The sequence below is a fragment of the Calliphora vicina genome, chromosome 5 (genome assembly GCF_958450345.1).
Source record: "Calliphora vicina chromosome 5, idCalVici1.1, whole genome shotgun sequence".
Classification (NCBI taxonomy): domain Eukaryota; kingdom Metazoa; phylum Arthropoda; class Insecta; order Diptera; family Calliphoridae; genus Calliphora; species Calliphora vicina.
This window is the reverse complement of record NC_088784.1, coordinates 78988094-79003459: the sequence shown is the minus strand read 5'-3', so window position 1 is coordinate 79003459 and position 15366 is coordinate 78988094. Positions and strand designations below refer to the sequence as shown.

Below are 15366 nucleotides of genomic sequence, written 5' to 3'. Positions count from 1 at the left end.
GCCAACCGCCGCCGCCGTGAAACTTATTCGGCACTGGTCTCTGGTTAAAGTACTGGACTATAAGGAGGGTGAGGCAAAACTCCCCAATCACTTCTTTCTAAATAGTTTTCAACAGATATTGCAACATGTTGCCGAGCTTTGCTATGATGGCATATTACGGCTTCATGTCTGGCCGCATATTCTGGACGTTTTTCGGTCAATGCTCGCTGCAAACGAATCAGTAATGGTCTGGCTAGATTTCAGCAGATTGTAATAGGTTGGACTTCTTTTGGTCTTACCAAATACAGAGCGTTACCTTAGTACCATGAATATTTGGTTTTGGTGTCGATTCGGCAGGCTGGCCGGGCTTCACATACGATCTCTTACGCTTCGGGTTATCATAATGGATCGATTTTTCATTCCAAGTAATGATTCTATGCAAAAATTTTCTTTTTTTCAGAAATACAAAATTTCAAGGATTCTCAACTTCAATTCGTATGGAATCCAATTTCCCTGCTTTTGGATGAATCCTGCTGCTTGAAATAGTTTTGAAATTATTTTGAAAGCTCTTGTTGGGTTTGACAACAATCTTCATGGAGTAATGCCTCCAATACTTGGTCTTCAAACCTTTTTGACTGGTCTAGGCAATCTTTGTCTTCCATGTCAAAGTCACCACTTCTGAACTACACAAACCATCTCTGGCACTCTGAAACCGATAGAACACATAAGCTTCGATTGAGTTTGACAATAATCTTCATGGATAATGCCACCAATTGCTGGTTTTCAAACTTTTTTACTGGACTGTGCGATATTTGTCTTCCGTGTCAATATCAGATTCACCATAAGCTTCGGTGAGCAATCGGTGTGATTCAGCCACACTTTTTTAAATTAAAGAAGTAAAGCAAAACTTGTAGCATATGACGCTTTGTTGGTACAAAATTCGACATTTCGAAGCAAAAAAACTCTATTGTTTACACTATAATATTTAATAACTAAGTGAGAATAAATGACAGCTATGTACCTTTCAAAATGACATATAAGTTATTAAAAAGAAAAACTGTATTCAAAAAATACGTCATCTATTGTAAATTCTGCATTTTTAAGTCATAAACCCAATACTTTTTCGACGATATCAATATAAGTGTCATTCCTCCCCACTGTGCCTTTGGTTTGTTTATTTATTTATGTAAATTTCTTGCCACCATGTCATTGTCTCGCAAATAGCAAATGACAAATACGGATTTATTTTCATTTTCTCCACAAACTTAAGCATTTTTGCCATGACTTTTATTACACATAAATAAAATAATTGTAACAGTAGAACATTACAACAACAACAAAAAAAATTATGTAAATTTTTAAAAAAAAAAACAAAAATATAAATCAATAACACCACTTACCAGAGAACGATATAATCGTGTTCACGTCAACCGGATGTACGGGTTCGCCATCTGTAGAAATCACTGTCAAGCCATGACCTTCAATTGTTACTTGTGCCGGGCATACCGAAGCAAAAGCATTGATCATACGGAAACGATAACGGCGACCAGGTGTTATGGTGAATATTTCCAAGGGGGTATTTGTCATGAAGCCAGTATTGGGATCACGGAATTGACCCTTACCGTTGATCAACAAAGACTCGGGATCTTGACCGGTATTGACAGCCAAACGACCGGGATAACGTTCGGCAGCATCTTCGTGCAACCAATCACTGATCAACATAATGTGGGTTGTCAAATCAAAGTCATACAGATGAGAGTTGGGATCACGGGAAGGTGGCTGTCTTACAACAATACTGCCATAGAGACCATCTAATTTTTGTAAACCTGTGTGGGCATGCCAGAAGTGGGTGCCAGCATTACCGGTCCATTGATAACTAAAAGAAAAAAATAATGATTTTGAAAATAAATAATATTGATTTAAATAAAATAATCAGTTTCAGAAACCTAAGAATTTCTCTCCAAACTTACCGGAATGTATTGCCTTGCTGAATGGGACATTGTGTAACAAATGGTACACCATCGTAATATTGTGAGCCACGTTGCCAGATACCATGCCAATGGATGGTGACTTCCATGCCCTCCATATGATTCTCCACATCGATGACAACCTTATCATTTTCACACACTTGTATACTAGGACCGGGTATCATACGATTGGCTGTTAAAATACCACGCTCAACACCATCGGCTAAAACGCATTGACAATGAGACCATACTGTGTTGGTGGCATTGGGTGTGCAAACTTGACAAGCTCTGTGAGAAAATTAAATTAAATGAAAAAAACGCTAAGGTGAGAAAACATATTTTCAAGTAAAAAAAAAAACAAAATAAAAAAGTATGCATGATATGGAACAATAAAATCGAATGTTTAATTGTTTAAAAGAAAAAATAATAAATGCATTTAAAAAATATGTAAGGTTTTTGAAGAGTTTTAAACAAAGATTTCCATAATAGTGGGTTCATTGTATTATTTATAATTTAGTAGATATTGCTGTATATTTATGATTAATAATGTTTCCGGCAAATGTGAATTATAAATCTTAAGTTTTTCATGGAAATTTTATGTGAAAAGATTAGATTTGTACTGGAAACATGAAATATACCTTTTATCCGTTTATATATTGCGTTTTAATCGGCTCAGTAGTTTCGGAGTTATAATTATTTTACGTGAAAATAGAAAATTTTTTTGTTTTGAAAAACTCATGAAAAATCGAAAAAGACAAAAATTTTTCAAATTTATTACTATTTTACAAAGCCACATGTAATAGCAACAAAATGAGATATCGGTGATAAAAATTGATTGATTCCTTTCGAATTTAATCACAATTAAGTGAATTCGCTCATTTTCACAAAATTTTAGTTTTTTGTTTGATATACATAAAATTCAGCAGTTAGTGTTCTACTTTCGATTGAATCAATTTTAGAAACATTTTCCCTATACTATGTGCAAATTTTCACACATATATTGCGTTTCAATCGGCCCATTATTTTCGGAGCTATAATTACAAATTGAAGCAAAAAATATATTTTTTACGTGAAAATAAAAAAAAAATTTGTTTTAAGAAAATCATGAAAAATCGAAAATGGAAAAAAGTGTTCCGATTTGTTGCTTTATCGCAAAGCAATATGTAATAGGAATAAAATAAGATATCGGTCATAAAAATCGATGGATTATTTTCGAATTTATTCACAATTATGTGAATTCGCTCATTTTCACAAAATTTCAGTTTTTTGTTTGATATACATAAAATTGAGTAGTTAATGTTCTTCTTTTGATTGATAAAATTTTGAAAACAGTTTCCCCATGCTATATTCAAATTTTCACGCATATATTGCGTTTCAATCGGCTCAGTAGTTTCGGAGTTATAATAACAAATTGTAGCAAAAAAATATATTTTTTACTTGAAAATAGCAAATTTTTGGGTTTTAAAAAAATCATGAAAAATCGAAAACTTTGTGCAAAGCCACATGTAATAGGAATAAAATAAAATATCGATCATAAATATCGATTGATTCTTTTCGAATTTATTCGCATCATTCGCTCATTTTCACACTAATTTTTTTTTCGAATTTGTTGCCCTCTGCTATCTGACCGATTATATTTGGTATCGGCGGAAAGGAATTAAATTTATAATAATGTGACATTTAAAAACATTGCAATATAACGCTCTGGCAGTAATTTGGTTGGTATAAATAGTTAGCTCAGGATCTTTAATCGAATAAAAACTTAGGATTGTCTTTCGAATAAAAATTATTCGAATAATCGAGAAAAATATATATTTTTTATTCAAATGAATTAATTTTTTCAATTTAGAATAAAAATTTATTCTATCAATAATTGTCAATTAATCGAATAGTCGAATAAAATAACAAAGTTTCGTTTGCTTCAAAAATTGTGCCAACACTGATGCATTTGCAGAAAGTTTTGCTTTACTTCATTAATTTCAAAAAAGTGCAGGTGAAACACATCGTCCTCACCGAACCTTATGGTTTGTGCTTTTCAGATGTGGTGATTTTCACACGGAAGACAATGATCGCCCAGTTCAGCCACAAAGTTTGAAGACCAAGAATTGGAAGCATTACAATTTCAAAACGTTTGCAAGCAGCAGACTTTATTCAAAATCATGGAAATTGGCTACCATACGAACTGAAGTGGAGAAACCTTGAAAGAAGATTTTATATGTCTGAAATGCTACTTGAACGATATAAAAGAAAATCAGTTTTGCACCGAAGTATTACCTACGATGCAAAATGGATCCATTATGATAACCCGAAGCGTAAGAGATCGTGTGTGAAGTCCGGCCAAGCAGCTGAATCGACATCAAAAGCAAATGTTCATGTCGCTAAGGTAATGCTCTGTATTTTGTGGACCAAAAGTGTCCTATCTGTTATAAGCTGCTGAAATCTGACCAGACCGTCACAGGGCCACCGTTTGAAGCCAATTTAATGATTCTATTGTATTCACAGCTTTGTTCGGTTCTAACAAAAGAAAGTCAGTTGGGTAAAATCACTAGTTCGGGTTCTAGTTCAAGAGACTGGATGTTGGCTGTCTTTGCTTTTGACAAGGACGAATTTGAATTAAGTAAAAATACTTAAAAGCATCATAACTCTAATGAGCTAAATTAACTATAAAAGCTGTTTTATATTCTAACCATAAAGGGGCGATTAAAAAAACAAAGCATTTTGTATAAACACAACTACCAGCCGTAATACTTTTCATTTATGTTAAACAATAGAAGACAATAAACCTATATTTATTTAAACATATTAGTTTAGAAAAACAAAAAAAACTTAACAAGTTAATTTATTACTTAACGCTTTAAACAGAAATATGTTTTGGAAAACTCTACACTCGTGTTTAACCACAAACATACTTTGTGAAAAGTGAATGTTTTTCTTTTGTCTGAGCGACTGTCTAACGATATGTTTGTGGTTTATTTGATTAAAGCCTATAACTAAATAACTGACTACTATTTACTTAACTAGACTTTAAATGCATGAAAGTAAACTATCAATATTGTTACTGATGATGATGGGTATTTTTCTTTTTATTTTTGCAATCAAAATTATCATGTTGCTTTTGTAAACATCTTTACTGCATTGAAACATTAAAGGTAAAGCAAAATATTTGCAATTAACTAATGTTTATTAAACATATCTAATTAACTTGAACTGTTAAACAAAAAAACACTAAAAATGTTTGTGGTAGAAGTAAATATTTTAATGTTGCTGCTAATTTTGGCAACAGGAAATATGGTTTTCCTTGTGATTTGCATTGAAGTGATGATTACTAATGTAGTTTTGGTTAATACCAGAGATGAAATGAAGTGTTGTTGAGTAATTTATAACCCAGTGGTTAAGCAAGTAGTCAAAGTATCCCTTATATGATCACTTGGCTGACTTCAATTTATATATTTTGGCTCAATTCTCATGTATGTGCTGTTTGTATTGCAGATATAAGTCAATTGGTTACATTGTACATCCCAGGTAATCTAGTGTGAAGACAATTGTCCCTTAAGTGTCTCTAAGTAATCTAAAGTGTAGTCACTTTAAATGTTTACATTATTAAAAGTAGTTATTTTACGCACCAGAAGTAAGCTATTGGATAGTTGTCGGAGGACGGTTTGTTTATAAGAAATCGGTTATTGTATTGTCTACGAGAGGTTTTTCACTGACGATTTGAGGTTAATTAGTACCCGTATATATTAAAGTAACTAGTTATGTAGCTGATCAAGTAACGAACCACGATTAAAGCTCGAAATGGAGTTTAAAAAGAATAACGATTAAAGCTTGAAATGGAGTTTAAAAAGAACAACGATTAAAGCTTGAAATGGAGTTTAAAAAGAACAACGATTGAAGCTCGAAATAGAGTTTAAAAAGAACAACGATTAAAGCATGAAATGGAGTTTAAAAAGAACAACGATTAAAGCATGAAATGGAGTTTAAAAAGAACAAGGATTAAAGCTAAAATTGGAGTTTAGAAAGAACCACGATTAATGAAATGGAGTTTAAAATTAGCCAAGATTAAAGCTCGAAAAGAGTTTAAAAAGAACCTCGATTAAAGCTTGAAATGGAATTCAAAATGAACCACGATTAAAGCTAAAATTGGAGTTTAAAAGATCCACTATTGAAGCTTGAAATGGAGTGTAAAAAGAACAACGATTAAAGCTTGAAATAGAGTTTAAAAAGAACAACGATTAAAGCTCGAAATGGAGTTTAAAAAGAACAACGATTAAAACTTGAAATGGAGTTTAAAAAGAACCGCGAATAAAGCTTGAAATGGAGTTTAAAAAGAACCGCGATTAAAGCTTGAAATTGACTTTAAAACGAACTTCGATTAAAGCTTGAAATGGAGTTTAAAAATAACTACGATTAAAGCTTGAAATGGAGTTTAAAAAGAACCTCGATTAAAGCTTGAAATGGAGTTTAAAAGGAACCTCGATTAAGGCTTGAAATGGATTTTAAAAAAACCACGATTAAAGCTTGAAATGTAGTTTAAAAAGAACCACGATTAAAGCTTGAAATGGAGTTTAAAAAGAACCTCGATTAAAGCTTGAAATGGAGTTAAAAAAACCACGATTAAAGCTTGAAATGGAGTTTAAAAAGAACATCGATTAAAGCTTGAAATGGAGTTTAAAAAAAAACACGATTAAAGCTTGAAATGGAGTTTAAAAAGAACCATGATTAAAGCTAAAATTTGAGTTTAAAAAGAACCACGATTAAAGCTTGAAATGGAGTTTTAAATTAACCACGATTAAAACTAAAATTGGAGTTTAAAAAGAGCTACCACGAATTAATTGAGTTTAAAAAACCAAAAGTAAAGCTAAAATTGGAGTTTAAAAAGAATCACGATTAAAGATAAAATTGGAGTTAGTAAAATTATGAATTAAAAAATTATGTTTGTGTTATAAATCCTTCGTTTTTTCGCTTTTTGAACTTTAAATCTTTAAAGTTCAAATACAGAACACATCTCTATAAAACTGCGAGACTTACAATATATAAAGCTATAAAAATATAAACTTTAGTTTCATTTAAAAAAGTGTTTAAAGTCTTTTTCGAGCACTTATTTCCAATTAACCAACATGTGTCTAAACCAACTTATGTTTAATAAACATTTGTTTATATAGTTTTTATGATGCCTTTTCTTTTCGTTTTACTTTCAATAACAATAAAAATTATAAGTCAACCAACAAACTTTCATTTGCACTTTATTTTATTTTTCAAACTACAGTGAATATTTCCATGTCTATATGAAATATTTTTTAAACAAAAGCCTTCACTGCGGAAGCTTGAATATACATATATACATATTTATTTGTCAATTTATATGAAAATAGTACGAATAGCTATAAAAAAATTATTCAAACATTCCCGCAGGCATCTTATAGAAAACGCAATAAATTTGGTTTATAAAACCGCATAATTACAAATTAACTGCATCATCATCTTCATCAGTAAGTACCTCAACAAATCCAATATAAACAACTGAAGATACATAATTGTAAGACATAAATGCAACGGAACTGGCTGGCTTTCTGTTTTGGCAGACATGCCATTAAATAGATGTAATATTATGTCTTCAGCTAAAACCACATCATCTTCCATTCCACACTTTTCCACTCTACAAAAGTTTGCACAAAACTAAGTTTAGATGATATTATTATTACTATTGTTTGGTTAATTTTTATATTTTTCAATATTGTTGAGGCAAATGTTGCAATGCAACAATTACTAAATATGACATAAGATTAATTCCTAAAAAAAATTGTTTTATATACCATCATTATGTATTATGTATTCCTAAATAATGTGTGTAACTGACAATAGCACGTGTGGTAAAAAATCCAAATAAAAAAAAAACCATACATATTTTATGGATGAATCCGCAAGTACCCATCAACAGGTGATAATTATGGTTTTTAGTTTCCAGTCAACAACTGAATGTTTTATGAACCAAATTTTTTATTTCAAAAGAAAGCAACTGAGAGTAAAAATAATTACTCCCTCACAAATGTTAGGTAGTTTAAAAGGAACAACGATTAAAGCTTGAAAAGGAGTTTAAAAAGAACCACGATTTAAGCTTGAAATGGAGTTTAAAAAGAAAAACGATTAAAGCTTGAAATGGAGTTTAAAAAGAACCACGATTAAAGCTTGAAATGGAGTTTAAAAAGAACCACGATTAAAGCTTGAAATGGAGTTTAAAAAGAACCACGATTAATGCTAGAAATGGAGTTTAAAAAGAACCACGATTAAAGCTGAAATTAACGTTTAAAAATGACCACGATTTAAGCTTGAAATGGAGTTTAAAAATAACAACGATTAAAGCTGAAATTAACGTTTAAAAATAACCACGATTAAAGCTTGAAATGGAGTTTAAAAAGAACCACGATTAAATGTAGAATTCAAGTTTAAAAAGAACCAAGATTAAGGCTTGATATGGAGTTTAAAAATAACCAAGATTAAGGCTTGAAATGGAGTTCAAAAATAATCAAGATTAAGGCTTGAAATGGAGTTTATAAACAACCACGATGGAAGCTTGAAATGGAGTTTAAAAAGAACCACCATTAAATGTAGAATTGGAGTTTAAAGAGAACCACGATTAAATGTGGAATTGGACGATTAAATGTAGAATTGGAGTCTAAAAAGAACCATGATTAAATGTAGAATTGGAGTTTAAAAAGAACCACTATTAAAGATTGTAATGGAGTTTAAAAATAACCACGATTAAAGCTTGAAATGGAGCTTAAAAATAACCAAGATTAAGGCTTGAAATGGAGTTTAAAAATAACCAAGATTAAGGCTTGAAATGGAGTTTAAAATGAACCACGATTAAAGCTTGAAATGGAGTTTAAATGAAGCACGATTTAAGCTTGAAATGGAGTTTAAATATAACCAAGATTAAGGCTTGAAATGGAGTTTAAAATGAACCACGATTAAAGCTTGAAATGGAGTTTAAATGAAGCACGATTTAAGCTTGAAATGGAGCTTAAAAAGAACCACGATTAAAGCTTGAAATGGAGTTTAAAAAGAACCACGATTAAAGCGTGAAGTGGAGTTTAAAAAGAACCACGATTAAAGCTTGTAATGGAGTTTAAAAATAACAACGATTAAAGCTCGAAATGGAGTTTAAAAAGAACCACGATTAAATGTGGAATTGGAGTTTAAAAAGAAGGCTTGAATGGTGTTTAAGAAGGCTTGGAATGGTGTTTAAAAAGAACCACGATTAAATCTAGAATTCGAGTTTAAAAAGAACCAAGATTGAGGCTTGAAATTGAGTTTAAAAAAAACCAAGATTAAGGCTTGAAATGGAGTTTAAAAAGAACCACGATTAAAGCTTGAAGTGGACTTTAAAAAGAACCACGATTAAAGCTTGTAATGGAGTTTAAAAATAACAACGATTAAATGTGGAATTGGAGTTTAAAAAGAAGGCTTGAATGGTGTTTAAGAAGGCTTGAAATGGTGTTTAAAAAGAACCACGATTAAATGTAGAATTCGAGTTTAAAAAGAACCAAGATGGAGGCTTGAAATTGAGTTTAAAAAGAACCACGATTAAAGCTTGAAATGGAGTTTAAAATGAACCACGATTAAGGCTTGTAATGGAGTTTAAAAAGAACCACGATTAAAGCTTGAAATGGAGTTTAAAATGATCAACGATTAAAGCTAAAATTGGAGTTAAAAAGGAACTATTTATTTGCACAATATTTTGCGAATTAAAATGTTTTTTCATTACTATTTTCTTGAGTTAACATTTTTTGAATATATGCTCTCGATAAACATTGGCATTTTTGCACAATCAAAATTTTAAACAGCTGTGTTAATAGCCAATAAATTGGTTATTTTATTTCTTTAAAATTATGTATAAATACAATATAAAACATCAACTAAACAATTATTAACAAACAAAGAAAAGAAAAAGTCAATGGATTGTAAAAACTTTATTACCCTACAAAATATATGCTTTTGTTTCTACTTAATACTTCTTTAATAGATATTTGTATTTGTTCATCCACTTTGCATGGGTCTCTGCTCTATAATTTATTTGTTCATATTTATAACAATATTTCTAGCTATCTTTCTTTTTGTTTTTTCTTTTCTTTACATTTCTATACGATTTACGATTATTTTCAAAACATTTATTTATTATTGCTGGCAAATTGTTGTAACACCTTTTGTTACAGCAATAAATATAGAGTTAGCCAAAAAGAAATGAAAGAAAAATGCTCTTTTTTTTGTTTGGATTTTGTATGAAAATAAACTTTAAGCACAGTGTAACAAAACAATAGTCGACGTATGTGTATTTAAAACAAGTTAAAATGTATAACAAAGATTATAATTTATGACATTTAACAATATGATAACTGACAGCTTAAAGTCTGGCAGATTTTTTTTTTGGTTTGGTTTAAATGTAAGTTTGTGTTGGTATAGCTTGTAACAGGTGTATTACCAGCCTTTGTATTGTCTGTTCGCATATTTGTTTTATTTTTAGGAAGTCTTTATGTTGATGCTAATAAATGATCATATAATTATATAGATGATCATAATGATAATCAACTGATGTTAATGAATGTAAGATTTATATGAAAATAATCATAATAATAAATGATTTATTTACATATTTATGAACAATTTTTACATGTCCACAAAAGAAACAAGATTTCATTGAAAATTTTTAGCGAAAGTTTTGAGCTAATTATAAGGATGATTTTCTACAGACAAGAGTTATAAATTATATTAGTTTAGCTATTTAAAGTGAAGACATTTCCTAAAATAAATAATGTACATTTCCTTTCACTTCAAATTGAGTAGAGAAACATCATTAATTTAATACTTACGCTCCCAAAACGGTATAATATTCCAAAGTGAAATGATAGTAACAGATTCTTGGTGGTTCGCCCTCACGACAAGCTCTGGCACACTCATCCGGAGCCGATAGCGCTGGATTACGTCTCAATTCTGCCGTGGCACTGGTTGAGAAATCTAAATGTCTAAATGGTGACTTGGGATTGGGATTCACCACAGTACCCGCAATCGAGGGTGTTGGCACATTGGGATAACGAGCCGAGGAAGGGAAATTACCGCGAGAATTCAAATATCCACTGCCAGCTGTTAAAGTGGGTTTACTTCCAGGACCCAAACTATTGCCATTCAAAGGCACCGGTCTTGGTATATTGCCATTGAGGGAGGGATGTGTTTGTACAATGCCATGAGTGGCCGAAAAGAAGGGTGATTCAAAGGGTGTACTGGAGGAGGGTGTGACTACATGAGATTGCCAAAATGAACTGGCTGGCGTTTGATCGCTTAGTTTATCTGTAACAAAAAACAAAAGGTGAACAAAATTAACAAAAGAAGGTTAAAGTTAAAATTTTATTGTTATATTATTGGTTTCATATTGGTTTGATAAAAAATAGTTAAAAGGTGTTAAATGTATTTTAGTTTTTTTTTTTTTATTTAAAAATTTGTTTTGTTTAGTTTCAATAAATATTGCGCAATTTTATGATTTAGAGCAGAAAATTAAATGTCGAAAATCAACATTTATTACCTTGAATATGTATTTGTAAAGCTTTTATTTTATTTTCAGTGTTTTTTTTTTGAAATTTAATTTTTGATTTTCTTAAACACTTATTTCATTGTTTTGTTTAATTCTTTTAAATTAACAGTTAATTAAAGTGTTGTTTTTTTAGCTTATTGTTTGCTTATTAAACATTATGTTTTGGGTTGGGTTCTTTTTCTTAGTTGATTTATTTTATATTGTTTATGTATCAAACTTGAAATAAAAAAAATAAATAAAAACTTAACAATACTTTATTAATAAGATCATGTTTTAAGTTTTAACAAAATTTATTTAAGTTTTAAAGCTAAATATTTAAGACTGTTTAAAGAATCTTAGATGCACCCTAGGACAATTTTAGGTAAAGTTATCAATATATCAAATTCACATAAATAAGTATTTTAAAAAATTCTACAATCATGCTTGTGCATGCACTAAGATAGGACAGTTGCATGGAGGCAAGGAGAAATAGTGGACCTATTCTAACCAAATTCAATAGACTTAGTCCTTGGGGCAATGTAAATGTTTGTGCCAAATTTTGTTGAATTATCTTTAAAATTGCGACCTCTACTTTTATTAAAAGGTTTACATGGACGGACGGACGGGCGGACATCGCTTAACTCAGATAGTGATCTTGGGCACATTGGTATACTTTAAGGTGGGTATTAGGACAATAATTTTGCACGTTATAAACATCAGCACTAACCCAATATACCCTCCCCACTATGATGGTGTAGGGTATAAAAATTATAATAACTTATCATCTTCCCAACATTGAACTTTTACTAAATCTAATAAAAACTACCAGTCTTTCTTTGCAACATTCACATCCAGTTCGAAATTAATTCATTTTTAATATTACTCCCAGGGGTGGCAAAAACTCGTCATTTCTGTTTTCTCAAACATCAATATAATAATAAAAATTTTTGAAAATTCCAACACAATTTCAACAACAAACCATCATAAATCACTTTCTCTGTGAACAATGGAAGAGGTGAGGCGAAATGTGCAATATTTAATTATTGGAACTGGTCCAATTACAAAATCAAATAACACTTATGTCAACATTATTTACAGCCAACATAATTTAGCAATAAAATCAAACAAAAAAAACCAACCAAAAGGAAATGTTTTTTTTACCATAACTTATTCAAAAAACAACAATTAATAATATTTAAAGGATATTAATTTCCGTTTGCTATTAACAATATAATTTAATGTGGTTTTAATGAAATTTGTTGTTTTCTTTTTTGTTTTAAATTATAGAAAAATTAACAATTAGTAACACTCACTCTTCATTCACTGTTTTCCAACAATTTGCATAAACTTGACTTTGTAACATGATTTCGCACTTGAGTGCAAAAACTAACAACACAGACAGACTGATGGACGGACAGCAAAAACCAAAACCAAAACAACCCAGTAACGCAGTTGAATGAAATAAATGATTGTTGTTTTAGACACAATAACAACAACAGCAGCAGCAAATTTACCTTTCGTTTTTGTTGTTTATATTTACAAACAATTTTACACAAACTGAAACAAACAAAAAAAACAGCAGGTGCAACAATTTTAGCAGCTCTACAAATATTTACTTGAAAATTGTATTTTTGTAGCTTTAAAACTATTAGTCACTGTCAGGCTTTAAAGTGTTTGCTTTAAACAGCTTAAAAACATCAGTCCAAACATTAGTAAAATTTTGCTTTATAAAAAAAACAACAACAAAAACTATAGATATAAAAAAGTATGTGTCTTAACTCTTTTGTTTTCATTGACTTAAACGAAATATTAAAAATTCAGCTTAAGAAAGCATTTTTTTGTTTTGTTTTTATTTTATCGCAAAAAAGTTTATATTTAGCATATTTAATTAGAATCGTTTAAATTAAGCTTTAAAAGTGAAAAACTAGTTGAATAATTAATGCTTTAAGACAACCTACAAATTGTTTGCAAATATTAGCCAAAAAAACGAGCTTTAAACTGCATTTTTAAATTAAAATTTAATGTCAAAGGAATTTTTGGGTGTTTTTAATTGCGCATTTAAGTTTTAGCAATTTTTAGAAAACAGCATAAACTTGTTAAGTTCTAGAAAATTTTATTTTTCACTTAAACGCATGCTTACATGTTTATATTCAAAACCTCCATAGTGGGGAGTTTCTGCTGATGTTTGTAACCCCAATATTACTTAATCTAAAACCCACTTTATAGTATACCGATCGACTCATAATCACTGTTTGAGTCGATTAAATGATGTCCGTCCGTCCGACCGTCCGTCCATCTGGATGGCTGGCTGTACATATGCCGAAAGTACATTTTGCTACTGAAACTCACTAAAATCGGTCCATTAGCCCCCATACAAATGTCCACCCTAAAAGTTTTATTTATATTTATATACACAAAATCATGTCACCTAATTTTATGATGATCGGTTCATAACACTGTTCAACAGCATTTTTGGAACAGAATAGAGACCAGAGCTGTAAATGAATCACTCATTTTTGAATTAATTCGCGAATCATTCACACAAAAAAATGAATTGAATGAAATTTGAGTCAAAATGAATTGCAATTCGTTTCCAATTCAAATGAATTGAATTGATTTTGAATTAATTCAAATGAATTTGGTAAAAATGAATTGCAATTCGTTTCCAATTCAAATGAATTGAATTGATTTTGAATAAATTCAATTCATATAATGCGCCGTTACCATCGGCAGCTGGTGTTGAAAGATTATTTTCGTACGCCTCTATTCTAAACATCCCTAAACGTGGATTTCTTTCAGATGATAATTTTGAAAAGCTATTGTTGTTTAAGGTGAATGATGCATTCTAATTAAATCTAATAAAGTTTGTTGTTGGGTGGTCGTGGGTCACAAAATTTCAAAAATTATTAATTGCTTCTTGAATATTAAATGTGTTTTGTCGTTCAGCGTATTTCAAAATAAAAATCAGCTCTTCTTGAAGAAATAAACTCCAAAGACCATGTTTTCATTGATCAGGCGCGTATACAGGACAAGGCTTTTCAATTTTTGTACTGGATATTTTCATTTTGGTAGGAGAAATCTTTCATTCCCCCTAGAGATCTGCTCTTGAATTTGATTGATTGCAACTCATTTTTGAATCATTCATTTGAATTGCTAATTCTTTTTTCTAATTCATTTGAATTAATTCAAAATCAATTCAATTCAAATGAATTGTAAATGAATTGCAACTCATTTTTACAAATTCATTTGAATTGGAAATGAATTGAAATTAATTTCTGCCTAATTCGTTTGAATTGATTCAAATTTCATTCAATTAATTTTTTCAATTCAATGAATTAATTCAAAATTTAGCTAATTCATAATGAATTAAAATCAAAAAAGAATGATTCATTTACAGCTCTGATAGAGACTCTATAAATCAGAAAGGCCGCGTTACATTGTGGAATTTTATGGGGAACATTTTTGTGGAAGATCTTAGTCCTCTCTCTTTGACCCTTTTTTCTAGAAAATCAAAAAAGGACATTTAAGGATTAAAATATTCTAGGAAAAATAGTTATCTATCTGGCTCATATAAAAACAAGTAAGAAAGTATGGTCGGTCAAGCCCGACCATATAATACCCTACACCAAGTAAATGAGTAAAAATATTTTTCTTTTAAAAAAATATCAATAACTTATATTTTTGAGTGATTTTTGGAAGTGGGCCTTATATGGGGGCTATGACCAATTATGGACCGATCACCACAAAATTAGGTCGTGTGATTTATGTCTATATTAAAGTTAACTATGTTGAATTTTGTGTGTATACCAACATTTTTAAGCGATTTATGGACTTTAAAGTGATTTTCGGAAGCGGGTC

The 15366-nt window shown here is 30.3% G+C and overlaps 1 protein-coding gene across 1 annotated transcript in view; it reads right to left on the bottom strand.

Moving 5' to 3' along the window:
- Positions 1–15366, bottom strand: part of stw (straw) — a 176798-nt gene that overhangs the window by 22793 nt on the left and 138639 nt on the right. The window contains exons 2-4 of the mRNA XM_065513470.1: positions 10814–11288; positions 1950–2234; positions 1380–1855 (exon numbers count right to left, since the gene is read on the bottom strand). Coding sequence (XP_065369542.1) covers positions 1380–1855; positions 1950–2234; positions 10814–11288 — 1236 coding nt within the window. The remainder of the gene's footprint in view (positions 1–1379; positions 1856–1949; positions 2235–10813; positions 11289–15366) is intronic.